The 25,378-nt window shown below is 48.8% G+C and overlaps 1 protein-coding gene across 1 annotated transcript; it reads left to right on the top strand.

Moving 5' to 3' along the window:
- Positions 1–9,828: 9,828 nt before the first annotated feature.
- On the top strand, positions 9,829–11,313 carry SOX3 (SRY-box transcription factor 3; the record flags this gene model as incomplete). The annotated part of the gene is made up of 1 exon (XM_082680937.1): positions 9,829–11,313. The coding sequence occupies one exon, from the start codon at positions 9,829–9,831 to the stop codon at positions 11,311–11,313; it is 1,485 nt and encodes a 494-aa protein (XP_082537063.1).
- Between the last annotated feature and the right edge of the window lie 14,065 nt (positions 11,314–25,378).

The raw sequence follows: 25,378 nt of genomic DNA, 5'->3' as shown, positions 1-25,378 counted from the left end.
TCTAAGCCTATTTCCTGATCTGTTAAAACATAGGTAAGTTTGTCCCTATCTGTGCTACATAGCTCACAAGGTTGCTGTGATGATGATGATGGTGGTGATGATGGTGATAACCTAACATTTACTGAGTCCTCTATGTACCAGGCACTGAGTTCAGTACTTTATTTACATAATCTCGTTTATTTTTCACAATCATCTTAAGGGGTAAGTATCATCAATTCCCATTTTTATAGATGAAACTGAAGCTCAGAGAAGTTAGGTAATTTCTAGAAAAGGCCAGGGGCAGGATTCAAACCAGGTCTGAGCTCTTAACCTTTCCTCTGTGCTGCCTTTTTATCCATCACAGCCCTACCTAGTCTTTCAGCAAGAGTTTTAACTAGGAGTCAATCAAGGTTTCATGCCAGATCTCTTTCTTCAAATGCAATGGCACAGACTAACCACAGAATTACTCTTAATCTGAAGTCTCCCCAATTTGTTTATTTTAAAAATGGTTTTTGTAATTCTCTAAGTCTTTTTAAAAGCCACTGTGAGGAATGATAAGACTCTAATCTCTGCAGGTGATTAGAACTACTTTTCTTTCCTTGGCATGGTCAATTGTGCCTATTTCTGAGACCTCAGAGAAAACATAAAAGCTATGAAATCTGAACAAGACTCCTCTCCTACTTCCACACGACTCCTGATGCAATCTGTAGAAAGAATAACCTTTCTATTGAGCTCTAAAAGAAAAGAATTAAAACTTACATTTTAGACAAAAATAAAGGATTTAAGACCCATATGACACTAATTGCATATTTTTAACAGCAGGCATGTCTCTATTATTAAGGATACTTTATGTTATCTCAAAATTAAACACAAGAGCCCCCTCTGTCACAAACCAAAACTCCCATCATGTCAGTGAGTGCTCTCTGGAGAGCCCTGACGGAAACAATCTCAAGTGATAGAGCCGAATGTGGGAGATGGCGATGCAGAATTGGAACCATGGAGTAATTGGTTCATTTTTTTCCTTTCATTCAAAGAGGTCTTCCTCAAGGACTATGATTCATTCCAGAAACATCTGTGCATACCCACGTAAGGGGTAAGAAAAGTGCCATGGTCCCCTCTCCCCCACACTAGAGGAATTTTCAATCCCATTTCAGGGGAATAAGAAAGCGCAGTTGAAAAACAAGATAACTCTTAATTGAGCATGCTCTGTGCTAAACAGAATGCCAGGTGCTTCGGCCGTATTATCTCACTGAATCTCCATCCTAGCCCACTGAAGAAGGCCTGACTACTCACCTCTTTCAGATGAGAAAATTGAAGTTCAGGGAGAATAATAAACTTGCCCACTATAGTTAATAATACTGTATTGCATATTTGAAAGTTGCTAAGAGAGTAGATCTTAAAAGTCTCCATCATAAGAAAAAAAAATCGTACCTACGTATGGTGATGGATGTTAACTAGACTTACTGTGGTGATCATTTTGCAATGTATACAAATATCAATAAATCATGTTGTACACTGAAACTAATATAATGTTATATGTCAATTATCCCTCAAAAAAAAACTTGCCCAAATCATACAGGTACTATAAACATCCAGGCTCCATTTCATGTCAACATCCTGAGAAACCTTTCTTTCTACGTATTCCCCTTCTGAGTAGACTGTCCCCTTCCAAAGCTGCTAAAGTTAGCTTCAGGCCTCTCCGCTGGTAGTTTTGGTACTCCCCCAAATTTCAGCTCAACTGCCCACAACATCACACATCTGAATCCTCCTTCCAAAATGAAAGCCAAGTGCTGTAACACATGGAATCGGACCCATCAGAATAATCACGCAGCTCTCAGTCCGCACAACTTTCAGTTAACGATCTGTGACCACACGTTGCTGACCTCGGCTATGAAACCTTGTCTTGGGAAGATGGTGATTTCCGCCCAGCTCCTGCGGAATTCTTTCTGAAAACAGGCACCATCACGTGCAATAGACAAGAGAAACAGTCTCACACTTGCATACTGGTAAGACGGCATCCTCTTTTGTAGGAACCCAAGGGTAGGGAGGATCAAGGGACTTGATTGCCAAGAAAGAGTTCCTTCTTCAGGCTGCCAAGGAAATCGAACGTGGCAACTTTGTGCTCCTTGGCAAAATGCTTTTGGTAACTCTATTCTGACATCCATTTGAACAAAGCAGCAAAGAAGTAAATGCTCAAAAGCCAAAAGCAAACATATGAATTTACTCGATACCAAAAATATGGTAGGAAACCATCAAGTGGGAGCATCATCATTGAGGAATGCATGCCGAAAACAGGCGCATAAGAACCATTTTGGTAACCATTTTTTGGTAGTTGCTCTTTGGAAATACTTTGAATAACCATCCTAGTGGCTTTACTCTTGTCCATTCCTTCCTTCTAAGTTGGCAGACTATCTCTAGGTTGTTTAAAGGATAAAGGGAATGACACCCCTCATGGACAAGTCCATGGTTGTGTTATTTTATTTAAATGATTTTATAGTTATGTAAAAATATTTCTTTATTTTATAGTGAACAAATCAATCCTCTTCAACTGAATTTTTAAAATGATTTTAAGTCCTTTTATTAACACAAAACGAATCAGTAAGTTCCCAGACCAACCCTATAGGATTGCACTATTATTTAGTTCTTCTCCAGAGAATTTACGTAGTGATTCATAAAGATCAGATCGATAAATAGGTATTCTACTTTCAAGGGAAGCAAAGCCTTCCCAACCCATGACTCTATTTTGATGTTTCTAGAACATGCATCTAAAGCCTTATTAAAACTCTAGGGTATTATTACCGAATATTTTTCTCATATTATTGGTTTATGTATGTCGAAGGTTTTATTTTGTAGCACACCCTAAAAAACGGGATTTTTTTTTCTTCTTGCAGGCTAGATAATTTCACCCAAATGGTAAAGACTTAGTAATTTTTTTAAATGAAATTATATCTAATGACACGAAACCGATGGGGTTAGCAAATTTCAAAATGCATATTTTAAAAACACAAAGATGTGTAAACCAAATTATGGTCTAAAGGGCACAGAAAAATTATCTGGAGATGGATTTAGCTCTATGAACAATTAGAAACAATACTGAAAGCTGCTCATTTATGTCCCTCCCCTGTCATCACCTTGTCTGGGTCTTTCAATAATGGACTAAGAAATATAGGAAAAAAAAAAAAGCAGGGTTTTCAATATGGTTTTTCTTTGGGGAACAATAAAAACATTAAACTTTATGCATTTAAGTGTCTGTGCACCGAATGGTAGCCCTTTCATGGGAGTCCAGCTTGGGTTTTGTCTGGGTGGGGAAGGGGGGTGGGAGTCTGTGAATACCCTCAGAGTCATTTAAAATATATAGTATTAGCTAATTGATGAGAGGACTAAAAACAATAGTAAGTAGGCAGCCTGGCTGCGTGCCAGGAGCAAGGCTTTATGGTGAAATCGAGTTTACATTAGAGGCCTGTTTTTCCCCTTTCCTTATATGAAATGAACAGCTGTAATTGAAAAGCAAGGAGCTCTATGGTTTATAGAAATAGGTGTTGTGAAGAGCCTTGGCCGTCTAATTTTCTTCCTATTGCAGGGCAGGCTTCCATTGTCTGTTTTTTAGAGCTAATTTCTTTTCTGATCAAAAGGCCCACGTCGTTGAAAAGGTAGTAATGACTATTCATTTGGCTGAAGCCTCCATTCTCCAGACTGCAAGCTTTATTTAGAAATGGCTATTTCTTTCTAAAAGGAAAAGCTCATTTATGTCCTCTATAATGTCAATTAAAGTAGAATATATTTTAATTATTTATCCTGAGGAGAAACCTTTTAGGAACTTAATTTAGTATGCCTATGCTATGCAGACACTACAATATGTGAATGTGGAATGATATCTAGGCACATGGGTTTTATTTTATTTTACCACTAATGAATAGTTTATTTGCCACTAATTAACAAGTTAAATCGGCACAATTAGTGTCGGATTTCTTTAATAATATAACTCATAAAGGGATAGCCACTGGAACTAGAAAATAAGGTTGGTTGTTGGCTTTGTAAAGAAACCATTCCACAAAAGGGGCAGTTTTCTTCCCATTAGTAAGGGTTATTGGGACGTTCTGCCCGTTGCTTTTTCAAATGCGGGCTGGGCTGGGCTGGGCTGGGGGAGGAAAGATGTTCACAAACAAGGGGAGACGGTGCTAATTACACAAACATAACATTAGCCGAGCCTCCGGGTCGTAACCCGGCGACGCTTTCCGGAGAAATGGAATCGGGGTGACTGCAACCTAGGCGCCCAAACGCCAGCGCGGCCGGGCCTCCCAGCAAACCTCGCCCTGTCGCACTCTCTGGCCGCCGGCCCGCGCGCAAACGGGGCGGCCCGAGACTCGGCGGCCTCCATACCTGGCAGGCGGCGGAACGCTCGCCGTTCCCGGGCCGCGCGTCCTCCGCCCGGCTCTCCGTCGCGAGCAGCGGCCCCGGAGCCTCGCTCGTCCGCCACTCGGACGGCGGCGCCGGGCCTCCCGGCACGCGGGCGCTTCTGCGGCTAGGCAGCTCGGGCCGCGCGGCTTGGCGCGGCGGCGGGAAAGCGCGCGCGCAGGGGAACGAGCGTGGCCCCCGGCGGCCAGGGCGCGCCGCGGTCCGCAGCCTTCCCTGGGCTCTCCCGGGCCGCCGCCGCTCTCGGCTGCGGGACGCAAAAGAGCGGGTCTCCTCTCGCGCCGGGCGCACAACGTAGCCCATAGTAAGTGTGCGACCGAGGTTTAGTGACATGAAAAAAATGACGGCAGACAAGACAGGCGAAGGGAACACAGAAATTCCGCCCATCGAATTCCACGGCTCTCCACTCTCTTGAAAGAAAATGAAAAAGAGAAAAAGAAAAAGAGAAAAGCCGGGGGGGTGGGGTGGAGGGAGAAACAGCTGAATGCTGCCTTGAGATTTAAAATTTTCTCCAGGGCGCTCTCCCCAGCCCCCAGCCCGCCATACTGCGCCCCCTACGGCTGGGGCCGATGGGCTTGCCCGGTCACACTGGAGGTGCCTGAAGGTCCAGCGACATTACAGGCACCCTTCCCGGGAAGCACTGCCGGCCCAATGGACCCGGGCCCCCCGGTCTGAATAAGCGTGTGGAACTGCGGGGACTTGGAATAACTCAAGCAGCGTTATGCACTGATAACGATTTTTAGATTGTTTTCCCTGGCCTGGCCTCTGGCAGGCCACCTCGCCGCCGTAGAGGGCCATGCCTTTGCAGCCACTGAAGGAAGTGGGAAAGGCGACAGTCCCAGCGGGAGGGCAAGCCTGGCCTTTGGGTGCCGGGTGCCGGGAGGCTGCTCCGCAGGGGGTCGGGTGCAGTAGCTTGGAGGGCTGAGCGAGTGCGGAGAGCTGTGGGCTTGGGGGGGGGGGCGGGGAGAGGCGAAGAGGTCGACGGCAGTGACCCGGAAGACGCTCTGCAAGTGGGACCCAGTTCCCGGGCAGAGCCTTCCTTCCTTCGGGGAGGTGGCGGTATTCGGGTTGTTTGGCAGTGTTCGGGTTGTGAGGTCAGCGAGAGGGCACTGAAGGCAAAGATTGTCAAATTCCTCGTAGTCGCTCCGCACCTAGGGCAAAGAGAGCTGGCATTCGTATCGTCATACCCTGCGGGTGAAAGGACTCGCCTGATGTGAGCCAAGGGGATTCCCAGTATCTACCAAGTACAGCTCAGCTAACCAAGGGAATCGAATTCGAAACTCTTGTAAAAGCACACCCTCCCTCCTGAAAAGGGCTACAGCAAAGTGCAACAGAACATATTGAGCCGCCCGCCGGAGACTTTTTGATACCTCGAGGGTCCTGGCACCACGCACTTCCGAAGCTCCTTGTAACATTTCCTTGGAGAATATTAACCATGTCCTTTTGCACACTGCGCCGCCCACCTAGGGAGCTTCAGCTCCTTCCCAGACCTGCAAGGACGAGTGTTTCATTGGGAGCTGCGAGGGGCTGGGGAGGACTGGGGGAGGAGGATCAAACCGAGAGCTAGAGCTCGAGGTTCTGTGCTGCTTCTTCCACCCCCGCTGGACTGCTGGTGACCTTTCCGACCTTTCTCAGGAGATGATTTTACAATAGACCCAAGCCTCTGATTTCTTGATCAAGGCCCGCAATGTGTGGCCTAAATACACCCTCTTGGCCAGGAGCCAGAGTAAATAGTCAAGGGTTGTTCTCAAGGAAGAAATAGGAAAAGCTGTCTCTAGATAAGCAAACTTTTTTTTTCCTGCTGAAAAGCAAAGCGTTTCTGAGGGTCGCCAGGATAAGTTCTTCGCACTTCCTCAAAGCCAGACCCCTCGCTGGGCTCGGCTGCACTTGAAAAAAAGCGAACACTCGACTCTATTGTCAGGCCTCGGCCCCCGGAGCGGACACTGATACACACCTATCCCATCCCACCCCGCACGCAAAGGGCGCATCTTCTAAGAGGCGGGGGTCCTAATCGAGCCGCAGACTCAGAAAAAGGACCCCCTTGAGCAGTTGCTGAGCAGGGATCCACGCGGGCACCCCAGCGCGAGTACTGGGACAGCCCCCCCCCCCCCCCGCTCGGCTCTCTACCAGTAGCTCCAAGGCACAACTGTTAAAAGTTTACTTTGCAGCTATGAGGCTCTTGGGACACCGGCTTTCTGCCAAGGCTCGAGACCGGAGGAAGGCAGAGTGGAAGCGCCCTAGGTGCCCGGCGGCGGCCGGGCCACCCACGCTAGAGCCTGGGTCCCCCGAGTTTAGCCATAATCGGCCCTCTAAAGCGAGCCCCACTTCTGCCCCGCAGCGAAGCCTGCTGCCTCTCCTTGGAGGGTTGGGGCGACCTCGAAGCCCCGCAGGGAGGGAAGGGGCGCCTCTGGGTGAAGTTTCCAACCGAAGCCAACAAACGGCGCTGTTGCCGCGCCCTGGGTCCTGGAAGCCCCAGGCCCAGCCCCAGTACGAGGGAGCCGGAGATCTCTTGGGAGGGCGGGGAGAAGGGGGAGGGGGTGCTTGGCCGGGTTCCCAGCCCGCCGTCCGGGGCTCTGTATGCCGCCCATGGGCTCTCGGAGGCCCCAAGGGCGAGAGAGCTGCTCAACACGCTCTCTTCTCCCGCAGAGGGTGGAAAGGACTGGTCCTGAACCCCACTGTGTCCCTCTGCTTTCCTCACTGGGTGCAGGGTGCGTGTCGGAAACACCGGTTCGGGCTCCGCTGGCAGTCTTGCCTCCCCGCAGGCCCCGGAAGACCCTCGGGCCATAGTACCTGCCGCGACACTTCTCCCGACCCCCAGCGAAGGTCGCGCCTCTCGGCTGGTGACTGTGCCGGTACTGCTAGTGTGCTAAGAGAACAGGTTTCCTTCCTGCCTTGCCCCCAGTTCCCCACGCCCATAATGGTAACCTCGCTTGATTATTGAAATGGTACTTTGGGCTGAGAACGTTTCCTCGGAAATGTTTCGAAGATAATTCGGTGTGACTCTTACTTGGGGCTGTGCAGACCACCCGAGCTAACGGGCACAGAGAGCGGTTTAATCACGGCCTCCAAGGGAAGCCAGGAGTGTGGAAGAGGGTGTCTGATCCTTGCAAGACTGCCGTAAATCTGGCAGAAGGAGGTGATGTGAAAATGAGCTTACCTAAACCGCGGGGTAGGTGTGATCAAGTGACAAACAGCTGGGAGCAGTGACTAGTTCCCCGGATAATCTGCTGCCGGGAGGAGCGCAGGCCCCGCACTGCATCCCTTGCCTAGGGAAATACGCAGCCCGGGCGCTGTCACCACAACGGCTTACTTGGGTCCTAAAACTTGGAAAGAATCCTGACATCTGTCAGGCTACTGGACGCCAGGCCGCGCGTCGGTTGGGTAGTTTCCTAAAACGCGCTTCACTTAGCAACAGCCTCAGAGGCCCAGAGAACCCGAGAGGGCATCTGGAGAAGGCGGCAGGAGGGCAGGGCTACTGCACATTGACTTCTTTGGGAGAAGGTGGGTTTGCCTAGGAAATTTTGACTGTGTCAGCCAGTTGGCAAGAAAACAGGTGCAGGTGGGGATTGGCGAATCATTCCGTTTTCTGAGACTTGCCTTCCAGTCCGTGTAAGCTGAAGTATACATACCCGTGCCCGCGTGCAGACACACACACACACACACACACACACACACACACACACACACACGACTCATACACATAACCATCCCAGATAGTTTACTTTAAAACCCTAAATCCGTACACCCATTTCAAATGATCACAGCCCTTGACCCTATACGTTTGCTTCCCCCCACCCCCGTCCAGATGAGCAAGAGAACGTAGACCAGGCGGAATCCAAACTTTAGGGGAGTGTTTCGAGACCCCAAACTTCCAGGAGGCGTTGCTGCTGGGAGCCTGGATTCTGGTGCCAGCGGTCCGCCGGCCCCAGGGCGGGCTGGCCTTCTCCGCGTCCCCCAAGCCACAACGGCTTACTTTAAAATTTGTGCAAGAAAGGGGGACATTCCTGGCGTGCAGGCTTCCCAGGATCGCCGGGTCTTGCATAAGCACTAAGGGGCTAAAAACCTAGGTTTGGTTTTTTTTTCACACTTAGGATTTACGCCTTTCTTTTGGTTCCCCACCTTTCCACGAGGCTAGGGGTTTGGTGGGCCACACCGTGCGAACACCTTCTTTCAGTCTCTGCCACCTCTACCCCCTGGTTTCTCCTTCCCACCCGTCGCCCCCGGAGGCTCCGGGAGTTTCAAACGCTGTGCCACTCGCCTGGGCTGGCGGCGGCGGCAGTCGGGGGTTCCCTCTCCCCGCAGCCCGCGTTCCCGCGCCGCTAGTCTGGCAGACAACCCGACAGGCGGGTGATGTCGCGCTCTGAGTCTCGCGTCTCGAGGCTCTGGTCAGGAAGGCTGTAAAACAAAAAAGGAGAAGGACGGAATCCGTTAAGCAGAGCCTTTTCCCCGGGGAGGCCGCGCGGCTGCGCAGCGCTCAGTGGTCCTGGCAGGTGCGCGGCCAGTGGAGGGGGCCCTGCGGTTCGCCCGGAGGACGGCCTCGGCTCCTCTCCGGCCACCGTCCCCCCCCTCCAAGAAACTTTTCTTTCACTTGGAGAGGCTCTGTGTTGCCATGAAAACGGATTTTCCAAGGGGCCCGACCCTCCCCCTCAGGGGCATCGGACTGGAAAAACCGAAATGGCCAGAGAGCAGAGACAAAAAGGGGCCGCTAAGCGGGGGCCCGGAGAAGAGAGCCGAAGCCGGTTCACCCCCTCCGCCCCCCACACACGCCTCGTCGCACCACCGCAGGGGAGCGCCTCCGCCCGGCCGGGGCAGCGGGCGTCTGACTGCTCGCCCTCCCGCAAACCACCGGGAGCCTCGCCGCCCCCGTGCGCTCCGCGGTCCCGAAGCCTGTCTCCCGAGCCCGGGTCCCTGACCCCCGCTCTGTACTGGGCGCGCTGGCCCGAGGCTTCCCAGCGGAGGGTCCATCTGGACAGGGGCCGATTCCTGGGAGGGCTTCTCGGAGCCGCAGCCCGGGGTACCTCCGCTGCGCCCTGAGTCCCCAAGCCCGCCTGGGTAGCTGGCTATGCCTAGTGTCCCTAACGCTGGCAGCAGAAGCGGTCAGAGGACCTCCGCGCAGACAGCGGGAAGCTTTGCAGGGTGGACCCGGGACCGGACGCCTCTCGTCACTGACAGGGCTGCAAAGTTGTTTTCTGAACCCCGTGGGCGCCCCCTGCCCCCCCAAACCTGCTCGCGCTCCCCCTCCCCCCTCCGTCACCTCCTCGAGTTTCGTTCTTTCAAACTTTTTGAGACCCTAATTGGTGGTCTCTGAGCGGCTCCCCGGGACTCCCGCCTCCTGAATAACTCTCATCACGTCACCGGGCCCAAGAGGGGCGTGGGGGTGAACGAAAGGACTCCCCGAACTTTTTTTTTCCAGCGGGGCCGAACGGCGGCTCCGTGATGATTGGCCAGGGCGCACCACTGCGAGCCTGTCAATCACCGGGCCTCCCGGGAGCGAGGGGCGGACCGAGCCCCAACCCCGGGGGATCCGAGCAGGTATATAAGAGGCCCGGAGAGCGCCCGGCCAGACTGCGAATGCGACCAGCCCGAGACAACGCATCAGGTGCGAGTAGCCTGCAGGTTCCCGCTGATTTGGCGCTGAGCACTTCGGCAAGACTGCCCTTCCTGCCCGACCCACTGGCCCACCGGCCCCCAAGCGCCCCTCCGACGGAGTCCCCAGGCCTTTTCACCGTGGCCGCTCCAGCCCCGGGAGCGCCTTCTCCTCCCGCCACCCTGGCGCACCTTCTTCCCGCCCAGGCCATGTACAGCCTGCTGGAGACTGAACTCAAGAACCCCGCGGGGCCACCCACCCCAGCTGCAGGCGCGGGCGGCCCCGCAGCCCCGGGCGGTGCAGGCAAGAGTACCGCGAACGCAGGCGGCGGCGCGAACGCAGGCGGCGGCAGCGGCGGTGGCGCGAGCGGCGGCGGCGGCGGCGGCGGCGGCGGGGGCAGTGACCAGGACCGGGTGAAGCGGCCCATGAACGCCTTCATGGTGTGGTCCCGCGGGCAGCGGCGCAAGATGGCTCTGGAGAACCCCAAGATGCACAACTCTGAGATCAGCAAGCGCTTGGGCGCCGACTGGAAACTGCTGACCGATGCCGAGAAGCGGCCGTTCATCGACGAGGCCAAGCGGCTGCGCGCCGTGCACATGAAAGAATACCCGGACTACAAGTACCGGCCGCGCCGCAAGACCAAGACGCTGCTCAAGAAGGACAAGTACTCCCTGCCCGGCGGCCTGCTGCCCCCCGGAGCCGCGGCCGCCGCCGCCGCCGCTGCCGCCGCCGCCGCCGCTAGCAGCCCGGTGGGCGTGGGCCAGCGCCTGGACACGTACACACACGTGAACGGCTGGGCCAACGGCGCGTACTCGCTGGTGCAGGAGCAGCTGGGCTACGCGCAGCCCGCGACCATGAGCAGCCCGCCGCCGCCGCCCGCGCTGCCGCAGATGCACCGCTACGACATGGCCGGCCTGCAGTACAGCCCCATGATGCCGCCCGGCGCCCAGAGCTACATGAACGCCGCCGCCGCCGCGGCTGCCGCCTCGGGCTACGGGGGCATGGCGCCCTCCGCCGCCGCCGCCGCCGCCGCCGCCTACGGGCAGCAGCCAGCCACCGCCGCCGCCGCCGCGGCCGCCGCCGCCATGAGCCTGGGCCCCATGGGCACGGTGGTGAAGACCGAGCCCAGCTCGCCGCCGCCCGCCATCGCGTCGCACTCGCAGCGCGCGTGCCTCGGCGACCTGCGCGACATGATCAGCATGTACCTGCCGCCCGGCGGGGACGCGGCTGACGCCGCCTCGCCGCTGCCGGGCGGCCGCCTGCACAGCGTGCACCAGCACTACCAGGGCGCCGGGACTGCCGTCAACGGAACGGTGCCGCTGACCCACATCTGAGCACCGGCCTGCGCTCGCCGCTTCTCCGCCCCACCCCGCCCCGCACCCCCGAGTTGGGACGCCTTGTTGTTTAGCTTTGCTTGCCTGGGACTGTTGCCTTGTACCGATGATGGGGAGGACAGAAAGTTTTGCTATAGCTGTCGGGTTTTGTACAAAAGCAAAAAGGAGTCCGGAGTGGCGGAAATGGGACTTTCTCGAGCTCGCCTGCCTCTCTCCGTTGCCCCTCCCTCCCCTTTTGTAGGCTGGGAATCGCTGTGTTGTTTGCAAAGAAAAAGCAGCACCCCCCTTCTCCTCCTGGGTTCCTGGGTTTTTCTGTTGCATTTGAAAATGTTGTTTCGTTAGTTTGCTGTTAGCCGAGTGAGTGGATGGGAGAAACATACTCTCTGGTGAGGCTAGCCTGAGAACTGCAACGCCTCCTCCCCCAGTAGCGTTGCATCTGTTTTCCTCGTGGGCTTTGCGGGGGGTGGGGGGCGGGGCGCTGACCGCTCGGAGCGGCGCGGCAGCCAAAGCAGATGTTAATTTATAGCCAGGTGTGCGTGTGTCTCCCGCCTCGCCGCCCCTGGCCGCGGGACAGCTTCTGTCCAGTCAGCATTTAGGCTACTGAGTTGGTGATTTCTGCCGTGATCTGTTTGATATTTCGTCGCGCTAACGTATTTGGATTTCGTTTGGGTGGTGGGGATAAGGGTCTATTTTGTTTCAGGTTTTTCAAGGTTTTACTCCGAATTCCTAAATGAGAGATCAATAAATTTTATAACCAACATAATGGAGTCCTGGTAATTTTGCGGGCCTGAAACTTTAGATGCGGCTTAGGGAGGAGACCATCACTCGGTATTACGACCCATGCCGGGGTCCCATGCCGGGGCCAGGGGTGGGAGGCTGGGGAGAGGCTTGTGTGACCTGAAATGGTTCCTTTTTAACTACCGGTGAGCCCAAACACAGAGAGAGGCTCCCGATATTTTCAACTGAAACTCCGAGGAGAAAGCGATTTGTCTTCCTGTGAGCGTCTCCTAGGAGCGAGCACACGCCGGCTGAGGCAGGCACCCCGCGGCCACGCACTTGTTGATCGCGGCGGCGGCCACGCGGGGCGGGGAGGGGCCGCCGCGGCCGCGGAAACCGGCCTCCAAAGGGGCACATTTACCTTTGTGCACTGGGGCGGGAAGACACTCGAGCCAAGCTGAACGATTTACAAAACGAAAACCCTTCGGAAATATCAGTTAGCCTATTAAACACAAATAATTACAGGAATCCCTGGCAGGAAACGAATATATATTTCAACCGTGGTGGGTGAAGCGGCCGGAGCCAGCATTCAACGCTGGAAGGTGTGGTTTTTAAAAGTCCACCTTAGATTTTAAAAGGTCTCTCAAACTCCTTCGATGGCTTTTTCTTTTTGACTTGTCAACCCAGTCCACTGATTTGTTTTCTAGAAGAGACTCCCTCTCATCCCAAGCCTCGAGCCCGCTTTCGACTCCCTCCCTCCCCCTACTCTCCCTCCGTCCCTGACCCTTGGGCATTCCACTGTGCCCCCCGAAAGGCCTTTCGTTTCGCGCCTGGCCACACGGCCCCAGTGTATCTGGGGCCTAGGAAGAAAACAAATAGAACCAGTGTTTTTTTACCCCCTCCTCAGCTGTTTGAGGTGATTTCCTTAATCCCTCTAATCCTGTTACCTCGCTATCCCAGAATAAACTCGGGCTTTCCAATAAGCTCGGCCTGGTGTACTGTTTTTTATCCTCATCCACTCCTGACCACAGGTTTCTTTGCTTGAGGTCTGCTGGACTCTGGGCGACAGAATCTCCCGTAAATTGGTCCGAATTCCACATTTCCAACCGGCTTCCTTTGTGCGTGCCAGCCATTCACCTGCGAGCCGGGGTGGGCCTCGGGGGGAGGGGCGGGCGCTTTCTGCGGCTTCGGGGGTCGTAGCCGGTTTTTACACATCCCTGCGGATCCCGGAGGCCAAGCTCACCACGCCTCTCCGAGAAAGGTCGGGTCTCCCAGGGAAGGCAGCAACACCCCTCCCCTGCAGACGCTGGCACTGCATCCCTCCACCCGCCGCACCCCATCCCCGACTGTACCGCACGGGGTGGGAGGGCTCCCGGCGGTGATTTACAGGCCCGGGCACGTCGCCCTACAGCCGGCGCTCCCCCCGGGCCTGCTGCGTCCAGCGTGGCGAGGCCTCGGTACCACTCCCTCCTCTCCCCGTCCCAGGGCCACGGACCTCGGGCCCCTTCGAGCCGGTCGGTGCCGCAGCCTTGCTGCAGTGATCGGAGAAAAGTCACAGGCTACCAGGTCCCCCCTCCCCCGTGCTCCACGTCCCAGGGGCGGGAGGAAAGTCTCTTGTCATATCCACGCCCCTATTCATATCTTTCACAGTGTTTGGGCCTTCATAAAATACCTGTCCGTAGGTGACTCTGGGTTCAGATTGCTAGCAATTGTGGACACAAGTTTGGTCTGAAAGACTCCAGGGAAGGGAGGGTGAAAACAAGCAATTCCGCCCCACTGAGGGGGCGGTGCCAACGCGGGAATAAACTGACACTGCTTCTTTCCAAGAGTCCATTGTGCTCTGCCTTCTTAGAAGTGCCAGGGTCACCCTCTCAGCCGGTCTCACACACTGCTCACTCCCTCTCTAAACATCCACGGCTTTGTCTGATTTCCAAATTGCCTTTAAGAGAAAGGATTTCATCAATCAGCACATTTGGAGGATTGAAATATAGATGAAAGATAATTGTTTTTTAACTTCAGCAACAGGGAAGAGAACTGAACTGAACTGAACTGGAGTGAAACTTCCATCCTCTAGGCCAGAGTTTTCCGACTAGAGCATCCCCTCCCCCCTCCCACTCCTCCCCTGCTTCTACTGGGACAGTTGGCCCTTAATCTGTTTTATAGATGAGGGTTCTGGTAAAATTTAATTTGAAATAAGGGTTCTGCTGCTTAAATGGCAACAATAACAAAATCCGGTCAATCCCCAACTCCTGCCTTTTTCGGCTTGTTTTACATATGAGAAAACTGGCCCCTACAGGGGAAATGACAGCGCTCAAGGTTGCTTAGCTGGTTCTCTGGCTGCATAGCGGAGCCAGACTCCCAGGCCTGGAGGGCTCTCCGCTCTGCCACAAGATGGAGAGAAACCGATGAAATCCCAGCCCCAGCTGCCGCTCAAGCCCTTAATCCAGCGGGGTCTCTAGAGAAAAGAAGTAATTCCTGACACACAGACACCTAGTGGCCACTGCTTGGCGAATGGAGAAGTGACGTGGGGAGCACGGGGTCCTTACAGAGGGAAAAGCACGGCCCATCCTTTACACCCCCTGATAGGAGCAGAGTTACCTTTTGATGGGAATTATCCTACACAGAGATTTTCTTTCCTGGCTTGTCTATACAACTCCCCTCATTAGTCTCCCTCCTAGACATCTATAGGGGGAGAGGGCATCCAAAATGCAGGTAAAGATTGATAAACAAAGACGTTCAGCACAGACCTCCTTGCAACGGTAAAAGTTACACACAAGCCAACTCTTCAACAGATAGGAAAAAGTTATGTAAAATATGTTTTCAAAAACAAAGACTACTTTGCAGATACTAAAAATTGTGTGTGGAGAGGTTTTAACGACACAGGGAAATGCTTAAAACACAAAGTGAAAAGAGCAAGATGCACAAGTATATTCAGTATGTATGACCTATTTAAAAATAAGTATATATGACTGGGAAAATATACAAAAATGCAGGGTAGTGGTGTGAATACTGGTTAGTCTTCCTTCTATTTATTCGTACTTTCCAATTTTCTCCGATAGGATTGTATTCCTGTTGTCACCAGAAAAGGCAGCTTTAAGACATATTCTCTCCCAGTCACAAACACAGAAATGTGTCTCCTTGTGAAAGAAGAAAGTTCAAGCTTTCCCTTCGTTTGTTTTGGGGCGAGGAGAGGGCAGGGGGCCCCAGCAGCAGCAATTCCCTAGCTCTCCTCCGGGTTCGGGGCTGCAGTGCACACACCCGAGCAACCTCCTGCCAAGCGCCCTCCTCAGTACGCGGGGACAGGAGCAGATTAGTGACGGCACCGTCATTCTTCAGACCCACTCACTGGAGAAAAAGACCTCCTTGGGAGCCAAGCTGAACGGCTTGGACCGCGGGAAGCAGGGCCCACTGAGGAACCAGAAGGCACATAAGCCCAGGGGCCTGAGCAACTCTCACTGCCCTTCTTGGGAGGGGGGTGGAGAGCAAACCCAGGGGGTGGGTCCTGGGCCAGGCAGAGGAGGGGCTAGGGGAGCACCCAGCTAGCATCCATGCAGCTGAATGGAACCCAGGAAGCTGTGTCCCTTCTCCCCAACACCACCATCTTCACCCACAGCACCGTCATTGCTTGCTGGGCCACTGCCGTGGCCTCCTACCTGTTCTCCCTGCGTCCACTCTGCTCCTCACCAATCCATTCTCCCTAGAGCGTTCCCTCCACTTTTCAAACAGAAATCCTATCGCTGTCACTCCCCTTCTTCATAATCTTCTGGTAGCTTCCTATTGATTGCTCTTAGAAAAAATGTCCCAACTCCTCCAAAGCTTTGCCTGATCAACTCCGTGTACTTCTGTGCCTCCCTCCTTCAACACCCTCCCCCAGGGTCCCACTGAGAAACGTTTGCTGAATAAATAAGCCATGGTTCCTGATGGTTTCATATCTAAATAAATCTTGAAGTCCAGTAATTTTCTCAGATACAGATTATTATGCACAGTGCAGATTTTGTTTTGCATCTGCAGGGTCCCCCCAAATCTCCACATCAAGTGCAGATTTCCTGATAATTAAAACAAAAATCTACCAGCAAAAGTACATAATTTCTTTCCTGCCTCAGGGCTTTTGAACTCGCTGTTCCCTTTTCCTGGAATGTTCTTTCCCAAGCTCTTCCCTCAAATGGTTCAATGTCCTCTGGAAGATCTCAGTTCAAACATCACTTCTGGGAAGGCTTCCATGGTGCCCTCCTCCAGAACAAGACAGGTCTCCTGTTTTAAGCTCTCACAGCACTGGGCACCTCTTTCCAGCACTGACACCAATGGTCATTTTACGTTTATTTGCATGATCTTGCCTATCGCTGGTCTAGCTCCCAGTCTGTAAGTTCCTTGAGGGCAAAGACTGTGCCTGGTTTGTTCACCAATACCTAGCACAATGCCTATTCCACATTAGGCTCTCAAAAATAACGTGGAGTGTTTGCTGCATGTTTAAGGAATGGGGGCTCTGGGGGCTTGAAAATAACGGGAGGAGTGGAAGCCCATGAAAATCAAGACAATCTCTCACCTTGGCGCCATCCCTTACCAGCTGTAGGCAGTTGAGGATATCACTTACACGGAGCCTCAAGTGGGAACAACAATGTCTCTGGATTGTTTTGAGGATTCAAAAAAAAAAAAAAAGATGCTTTGAGAGCTGAGCACAGTGTCGGGCACACAGCTTTGTGCAGTATGTGTTAGTGATGATTGTCACCTTTCTTAGGAACCTCTGTTGACTCTTCAGGGAGGAGCTAGTGCTCTCTGGTCTGATTCTGTATTTTCGACCATCACAAGTGATGTTTCTCATTGCTGAGGCCAGTTCTTGCTATACAAAGAAGGCAAAATAGAACATCACCATTAAAAATGAACAAATCATATGACAGCAAAAACATAAACACACAAAAAATAGATACATTGGACTTCCTCAAAATTAAACGTTTCTGCTTCAAAGGACGCCATCAACAAAGTAAGAGACAACCCACAGAATAGGAAAAAAATATGTACAAATCATGTATCTGATAAGGTGCTTGTATCTAGACTATATACAGACTTAAAACTCAATAATAAAAAACCAAATTACCCAATTAAAAATGGGCAAAGGACTTGAATAGGCATTTTTTTCCAAAGGGAATATACAAATGGGCAACCAGCACATGAAAAGATGCTCAACATCATTTGTCATCAGAGAGCTGCAACTCAAAACCATGATGAGATACCACTTCACGTTAACTAGGATGGCAGTAATAATTCTTTAAAAATAGGCAATAACGAGTGTTGCCGAGGATGTAGAGAAATTGAATCTTTATGTAGTGCTGGTGGGAATGTAAAGTGGTGAAGTCACTTTGGAAAACAGGCTGACAGTTCTTCAAAAAGTTAAACATCAAGTTACCATATGACCCAGAAATTCTACTCCTAGGGATAACAAAAACATAGGTGCACACAAAAATGTGCACACTAATGTTCATAGTGGCATTATAATAGCCAAAGAGTGGTAGCAACCTAATTGCCTATTAACTGATTAACGGATGAATAACATGTGGTATATCCATACGATGGAGTATTATTCTGCAATAAAAAGAAATTGAGTACTTGTATATATACAAGGTTAGTATATGCACATGTATTACCTAGCTCTGTCAGCTGATGAGAAGGCCAAGAAACAATGACATGCCAGTAGCAACAAACACATCTAGAATCCAGATCTTAGTTTCTAACATCATTCTTCAATGGAAGGAACCAGGCATCTTTGGGAAAATGACTGCTTCTAGGACTGGAGCCAGAAATATGCAAAATGAGTCTGCAGTGCCAGAAAGTAAGGTAAGGTAAGAAAGAAGGCAAGGAAGGAAGGGAGGGAGGACCACAATAATGGAGGTGTGTCAAAGGGATATCGGAGCCACCTAAAAGAGTTCCCAATGACCGAATCTGGAACAATTTGAGCAACAAAATGAATAAAGTAGTTGCATTACAACCCAAAGTATACAACAAATATGCATCACCCACACTGATATAAATAAGTAAATACAGAAATGAGGGGAGGGCATGAGACAAATCGCCTGTGCAGAGTCTAAATAATTTACGTAAATGCTCTGGCTTCGGAGAGGTGGAGCATAACTCTGCACCCCTTAATTCTGGGCTACTCATAGTGACTACCTTCCAAAGAGAATACTAAAGGAAAGGGGGAAAAGAGTAACCTTTTTTATCACATTTTTTAAATTAGAGTAACTAATATGGTTGCAGAGAAGTATTTTTTCCATTCTTTGTCTCTCTCCCTGTCTCCCTGCCCTGCCCCGCTCCGAATAATACAATCCAAGAGTTGGAGGGAGTCTTAGAAGTCATCTAACTCAACACGCTGCCACATTTATAGCAACTCTAGCAGTCATAGCGTGAACTGTTCCTATGAAACGAAGCATACTATTTTCTAGGGTAACTCATAAGTTAAATTCTGCTATTTTCATAAAAGTATCTCTATATTGAGCTTAAATATGTTTAAAATGTTAGGTTACTTTTCCCTAGATTTTTTATTTGAAGTTAAGTAGAGTAAGTCAAATTCCTCATTTTATTCATTGAAAATAAAGATTTACACTCATTAAATTCCCTAAATATCTACATATAAAATTGCCATCTCCTCCAAAAATTCTTTGTTTTTTTAACATCTTTATTGGGGTATAATTGCTCTACAATGGTGTGTTAGTTTCTGTTTTATAACAAAGTGAATCAGTTATACATATACATATGTTCCCATATCTCTTCCCCCTTGCGTCTCCCTCCCTCTCACTCTCCCTATCCCACCCCTCTAGGTGGTCACAAAGCACAGAGCTGATCTCCCTGTGCTATGCGGCTGCTTCCCACTAGCTATGTATTTTACATTTGGTAGTGTATGTCTGTCCATGGCACTCTCTCACTTTGTCCCAGCTTACCCTTCCCCCTTCCCATGTCCTCAGGTCCATTCTCTAGTAGGTCTGCGTCTTTATTCCTGTCTTGCCCCTAGGTTATTCATGACCATTTTTTTTTGTTTTTTAGATTCCATATATATGTGTTAGCATACGGTATTTGTTTTTCTCTTTCTGACTTATTCACTCTGTATGACAGACTCTAGGTCCACCCACCTCACTACAAATAACTCAATTTTGTTTCTTTTTATGACTGAGTAATATTCCATTGTATATATGTGCCACATCTTCTTTATCTATTCATCTGTTGATGGACACTTAGGTTGCTTCCATGTCCTGGCTATGGTAAATAGAGCTGCAATGAACATTTTGGTACATGACTCTTTTTGAATTATGGTTTTCTCAGGGTATATGCCCAGCAGTGGGATTGCTGGGTCGTATGGTAGTTCTATTTTTAGTTTTTTAAGGAACGTCCATACTGTTCTCCATAGTGCCTGTATCAATTTACATTCCCACCAACAGTGCAAGAGGGTTCCCTTTTCTCCACATGCTCTCCAGCATTTATTGTTTGTAGATTTTTTGATGATGGCCATTCTGACTGGTGTGAGGTGATACCTCATTGTAGTTTTGATTTGCATGTCTCTAATGATTAACGATGTTGAGCATTCTTTCATGTGTTTGTTGGCAATCTGTATATCTTCTTTGGAGAAATGTCTATTTAGGTCTTCTGCCTATTTTTGGATTGGGTTGTTTGTTATTTTGGCATTGAGCTTCATGAGCTGCTTGTAAATTTTGGAGATTAAACCTTTGTCTGTTGCTTCATTTGCAAATATTTTCTCCCATTCTAAGGGTTGTCTTTTCGTCATGTTTATGGTTTCCTTTGCTGTGCAAAAGCTTTCAAGTTTCATTAGGTCCCATTTGTTTATTTTTGTTTTTATTTCCATTTCTCTAGGAGGTGGGTCAGAAAGGATCTTGCTGTGATTTATGTCATGAGTGTTCTGCCTATGTTTTCCTCTAAGAGTTTGATAGTGTCTGGCCTTACATTTAGGTCTTTAATCCATTTGGAGTTTATTTTTGTGCATGGTGTTAGGGAGTGTTCTAATTTCATTCTTTTACATGTAGCTGTCCAGTTTTCCCAGCGCCACTTATTGAAGGGGCTGTCTTTTCTCCACTGTGTATTCTTGCCTCCTTTATCAAAGATAAGGTGACCATATGTGCGTGGGTTTACCTCTGGGCTTTCTATCCCGTTCCATTGATCTATATTTCTGTTTTTGTGCCAGTATCATACTGTCTTGACTACTGTAGCTTTGTAGTATATTCTGAATTCAGGGAGCCTGATTTCTCCAGCTCCATTTTTCTTTCTCAAGTTTGCTTTGGCTATTCGGGGTCTTTTGTGTCTCCATACAAATTTTAAGATGATTCGTTCTAGTTCTGTAAAAAATGCCATTGGTAATTTGCTAGGGATTGCATTGAATCTGTAGATTGCTTTGGGTAGTATAATCATTTTCACAATATTGATTCTTCCAATCCAAGAACATGGTATATCTCTCCATCTATTTGTATCAGCTTTAATTTCTTTCATCAGTGTCTTATAATTTTCTGCACACAGGTCTTTTGTCTCCTTAGGTAGGTTTATTCCTAGATATTTTACTCTTTTTGCTGCAATGGTAAATGGGAGTGTTTTCTTAATTTCACTTTCAGATTTTTCATCATTAGTGTATAGGAATGCAAGAGATTTCTGTGCATTAATTTTGTATCCTGCTACTTTACCAAATTCATTGATTAGCTCTAGTAGTTTTCTGGTAGCATCTTTAGGATTCTCTATGCATAGAATCATGTCATCTGCAAACAGTGACAGCTTTACTTCTTCTGGAAAAGAGTAACTTTGCAGAGGACAAATCTAACAAACACTACCTCAGCCAGAAGATCACAGTCAACATCTGCAGTGACAAGTCATGTTGATAGTATGTACGTTGATGTGATGTGATAAAAATGGCACTTTTCCTCTGTGGCCTTCCTCCCCGAAACCCATAATCAATCTAATCATGAGAAAAACATCTGACAAATCCCAATTGAGGATACTCTACAAAATATCTGACCAGAAATCCTCAAAACTGTCAAGGTCATCAAAAACAAGGAAAGTCTGAGAAACTGTCATAGCCAGGAGTAGCCTAAGGAGACATTGCGATTCAATGTAATGTAAATGTATTATGGTATCCGTGATAGGATCCTGGAACAGTAACATGACTTTAGGTAAAAACTGAAGAAATCTGAATAAAGCATGAGTTTATTTAGTAATAATGTATCACTGTTGGTTCATTAATGTAATACATGTACCATACTACTGTAAGATGTTAATAATTGAGGAAACGGGGTATGGCAGTATATAGGAAATCTCTGTACTATAGTGTCAATTTTTCTGTAAATCTAAAACGGTTCTAAAAAGTAAAGTTTATTTTATTTGTTTGTTTGTTTGTTTACTTATTGGCCTCACGTGGCTTGTGGAATCTTAGTTCCCCGACCAGGGGATCCCTGACCGCGGCAGTTGAAAGTGCCAAGTCCTCACCACCGGAGCACCAGGGAATTCCTGTAAAGTTTATTTTAAAGAAAGAAATGAAGTATTGATACCTATTACAACAGGGGTGAACCTTGAAAACATTATGCTAAGTGAAAAAAGCCAGTCATTAAAGACTTCACATTGTATGACTCCATATATGAGAATGTCTAGAACAGGCACATCCTTAGAGACAGAAAGTAGATTAGTGGTTGCCTAGGGCTGGAGGGATTGAGAGGAACTGGGGAGTGACTGTTAATGGGTACAGGGTTTCGTTTTGGGGTGATGAAAAAGTTCTAAAATCAATTGTGATGATGGTTGCACAGCTCTTTGAATATACTAAAAACCATTGAATTGTACATTTTGCATAGATGAGTTTTTCGGTATTGAATTATATCTCAATAAAGCAGCTATTGAAAACAACAAAAACAAAACACCCTCGTGGATGATGGTAGCAGAGGTGTTTGGGAGGCAGCGTGTTCAGTCCTAAGGGCTGCTGTACACACCAGATGCTACCTCAAAGTCAAATGCATTCTCCTAACCTAGTCTATTAGAGCTGGAAGAGTCCTCAGAAATCATCCAGTCAAGTACCCTCATTTTACATTGAGGGAAACTGTGGCCCAGAGGAATCCAAACAGGACAAGGTCACTTCGCTTGTTTTTTTTTTTTAATTTATTAATTAACTTATTTATTTTTGTCTGTGCTGGGTCTTCGTTGCTGTGCGTGGGCTTTCTCTAGTTGCGGCGAGCGGCGGCTACTCTTCATTGCGGTGTGCGGGCTCCCAACATGGAGGCTTCTCTTGTTGCGGAGCACAGGCTCTAGGTGCACGGGCTTCAGTAGTTGTGGCACGCGGTCTCAGTAGTTGTGTCTCGCAGGCTCTGAAGCACAGGCTCAGTAGTTGTGGTGCACGGGCTTAGTTGCTCCGCGGCACGTGGGATCTTCCCGGACCAGGGCTCGAACCCGTGTCCCCTGCATTGGCAGGTGGATTCTTAACCACTGCGCCACCAGGGAAGTCCCCACTTAGCTTGTTAATGCCAGAATCAATGAACTAGAACTTGGGTATCCTATCTCTCTGTTCAATGATTTTTACAACTATCTCCCAAGCTGCCTTTAATAAAGTTGACTATGTTTCTAGCCACCTTGACAGTGAACCTCTTCTCAGTTGGAGGGTAGATGGAAAAGATCAAATCATTACCAAAAGAAAAACAAAATAATCTTTTCAGGGAATTCCCTGGCGGTCCACTGGTTAGGACTCCACGCTTTCACTGCCAAGGGCCTGGGGTTCAATCTGTGGTCGGGGAACTAAGATCCCACAAGCCGCATGGTGTGGCCAAAAAAAAAAAAAAGAAAAAGAAATCTTTTCAGTTACTCAAAACCTAGATTAAATCTCCAACTGGTTCTTGTGGTAGCAGCTCTGCTCAAAACTCATTTTAAGCACTTTGTGTGTTAAAGGAAACCTTCATTGAGAAAAAGGGCTCCTGTTTTTTAAAAAGTAATTAAGAGAGCATTTATTTTTAAAATGTTATTCTCTATGGAAATGTCAGGAAAATTTAGCAGAAGTTTACATTCGCCTGTATGTTTTACTCTTAGATTTTATTAATATCCATTTATATGCGCATCTTGGAAATTCCTGATGAGCAAAAAAACCCAAAAAATGTATAATACTTAGTAGATATTATTCAAAACATTTACTGAATGTTAACTTTTATTTAAATATGAAACCATCAGGGACTTTTGAAATGTGTTTGAAAAGCTTTGCCAAAGCCCACGATTTATTTATCCCATCAACATTTTTAAGGCATTCTATGTGTCAGGAAGTGTGCAAGGATCTGGGGACAACAGGAAGTTAGGGGCTCACAATATAGGGTTGGAGAGGCAAAGTCAACAGGGACTCTGTCTTGAGACAGAATGAAATGGGAGCCATTGCACCAAAGAGCCAGGGTCTGCGAGAGGGGCCAGAGAAGGGGCTTCCTGGAGAAGAGATGGTTTAAGCTGCACCTTCTACAGCATGTAGGACTTTTTTAGGAAGAGAAGGAGTGGCGGACACTTCAGGCTGAAAGAACAGCATGAGAAAGACTCGCGGTCATACACCTCGGAGTCAGGGAACTTCGTGTGGTCAAATAGCACGGCTGCAGAGAAAGGGGGTGGAGAGATGTTGTGGGAATTGAGGCTGGAGAGGTAGAAAAGGTCCTACTTGTGGGCCGTGAATGCTTCACTAAGGTCCTTGATCCTGTACTCAGTGGGAACCACAAAAGGATTTTGTTCAGTGCTTTATAAAGATCAAGCTGATGGTGGTGTGGAGGACACATTGGCGACAGAAGAGACTGGAGGCAGGGAGGTTAGCCAAGAGGTTGTTTCATTTTGCTTCAGGCAAGAGAGAAAGACTTGACCAGGCGCCATGGCAGTGAAACTGCGAAGTGGTAGGATCCAGAGACGGGAATCTCTGTTGTCCCTCGGCTGGGGGTGCACAAAGAGGGAGGTGGTGTAAACAGAGAACACAAGAAAAGGAGCCTAAGTTCTTGAACTTTTAAAGTGAAGAGGATGACGTTTTATAAGTAACTTTAGTTTGGTGCTACAGGATTCTGCACACAACTACTATCATTCATAGACAGATCACTTCTGTGCAAGCGAACTATTGCTCCATCAAATTTAATGTGGTTTTGTATGGTAATAAAAGCCAATTCCATCTACTAATATTGCTCACTTGAATTCTCTCTATTTGCTGCTTTATTAATTGCTCAATTGAAAAACCATGGATCATTTGCAAGTACACAGTTTGAAACGTTCAGAATTAGTCTGTGCACCCTATTCTAAAAAGACCTCTAAAGGTGCCTTCTACCTTTAAGAATCTTCTACCAGCCTCTCTGTGCAGGAACAGGATATCTGTAATGTCAAAAGCCCCAAGCAGTTCAGCAAAATTGGAATGGTAACAAGCTTCTGTGCTCACACCCTGGGTAGGATAGTAGTGTCAACACCTCCAGCAGAGCTGATAGAGCTGTCTTTCAGTCTGTCTGCAGGCTCTGTTTACATTCTGCAGGTTAGCTAAAAACACTCTCACCACCACCGACCCCTGAAAAAGATCTCTGGGTCAACTTGACATCTCCTAGACTCGCCATGTACTACACTTCTTCCTGTAACAAGCTCTCCTGCTATGCTACTTTATATGATTTATTTGCAAAGAATAAATTAAGCTGAGTGTGTAAACAACATATAAACTCTAGAGATGTTCCCAATAATTACAAGCAGTGGAAATCAACAGCAGATTCGCTTGCAGTCTTGCAACTGGAACTTGTCCCATTTGGAGAGGCTCAGGTAGACCTGAAAGGTGGAGAGATTCACTAACTTTGGAGTCTTCAGTGAGGTAAAACTGGGATGCAAAATGGCTGCAAAGCAAATGAAAAGTATTTTATTTTATTTTTCTGCATCCTGGTGGTCACATTTATTGAAAGGGTTGGAGAAAAAGAAAAATGCCATTTAGCTTAAGAATTTGTGAGTTATCTGCAAATCAACTTATTTCAGGAGTGGAAGAATTCTTGGCTATTTCTTAATATAAAAATGTATGCCAGTTTGTCTTTTGAATATCTTCTACATTTAAACAGGCAATCATACAAAATCTCCTGTTTTCCACACTGGATAAATTGTTTCAGCCAACTGTCAATGGCAGGGCAACTAGCACACCACCATCTCCCCAGACAAAGAGCATCGGAATATTCCATTTTGTTGATTTGTATATCTGTTCATATGTTTCTTCATCAATTTCTACAGTTGTCACAGATTCGCTCATCCAGGCTGAGGCTGCGAAGATCCAGGGGCTGTACTATGGTGTTGGTAGTTTGTTGCTGGTCCACGTGGTCTGCCATGTTTCAAACCCGGAAAAGTATTTTAGAATGGG

The sequence above is a fragment of the Grampus griseus genome, assembly GCF_964374135.1.
Source record: "Grampus griseus genome assembly, chromosome: X".
Classification (NCBI taxonomy): domain Eukaryota; kingdom Metazoa; phylum Chordata; class Mammalia; order Artiodactyla; family Delphinidae; genus Grampus; species Grampus griseus.
This window is presented reverse-complemented; position numbering and strand designations above follow the sequence as displayed.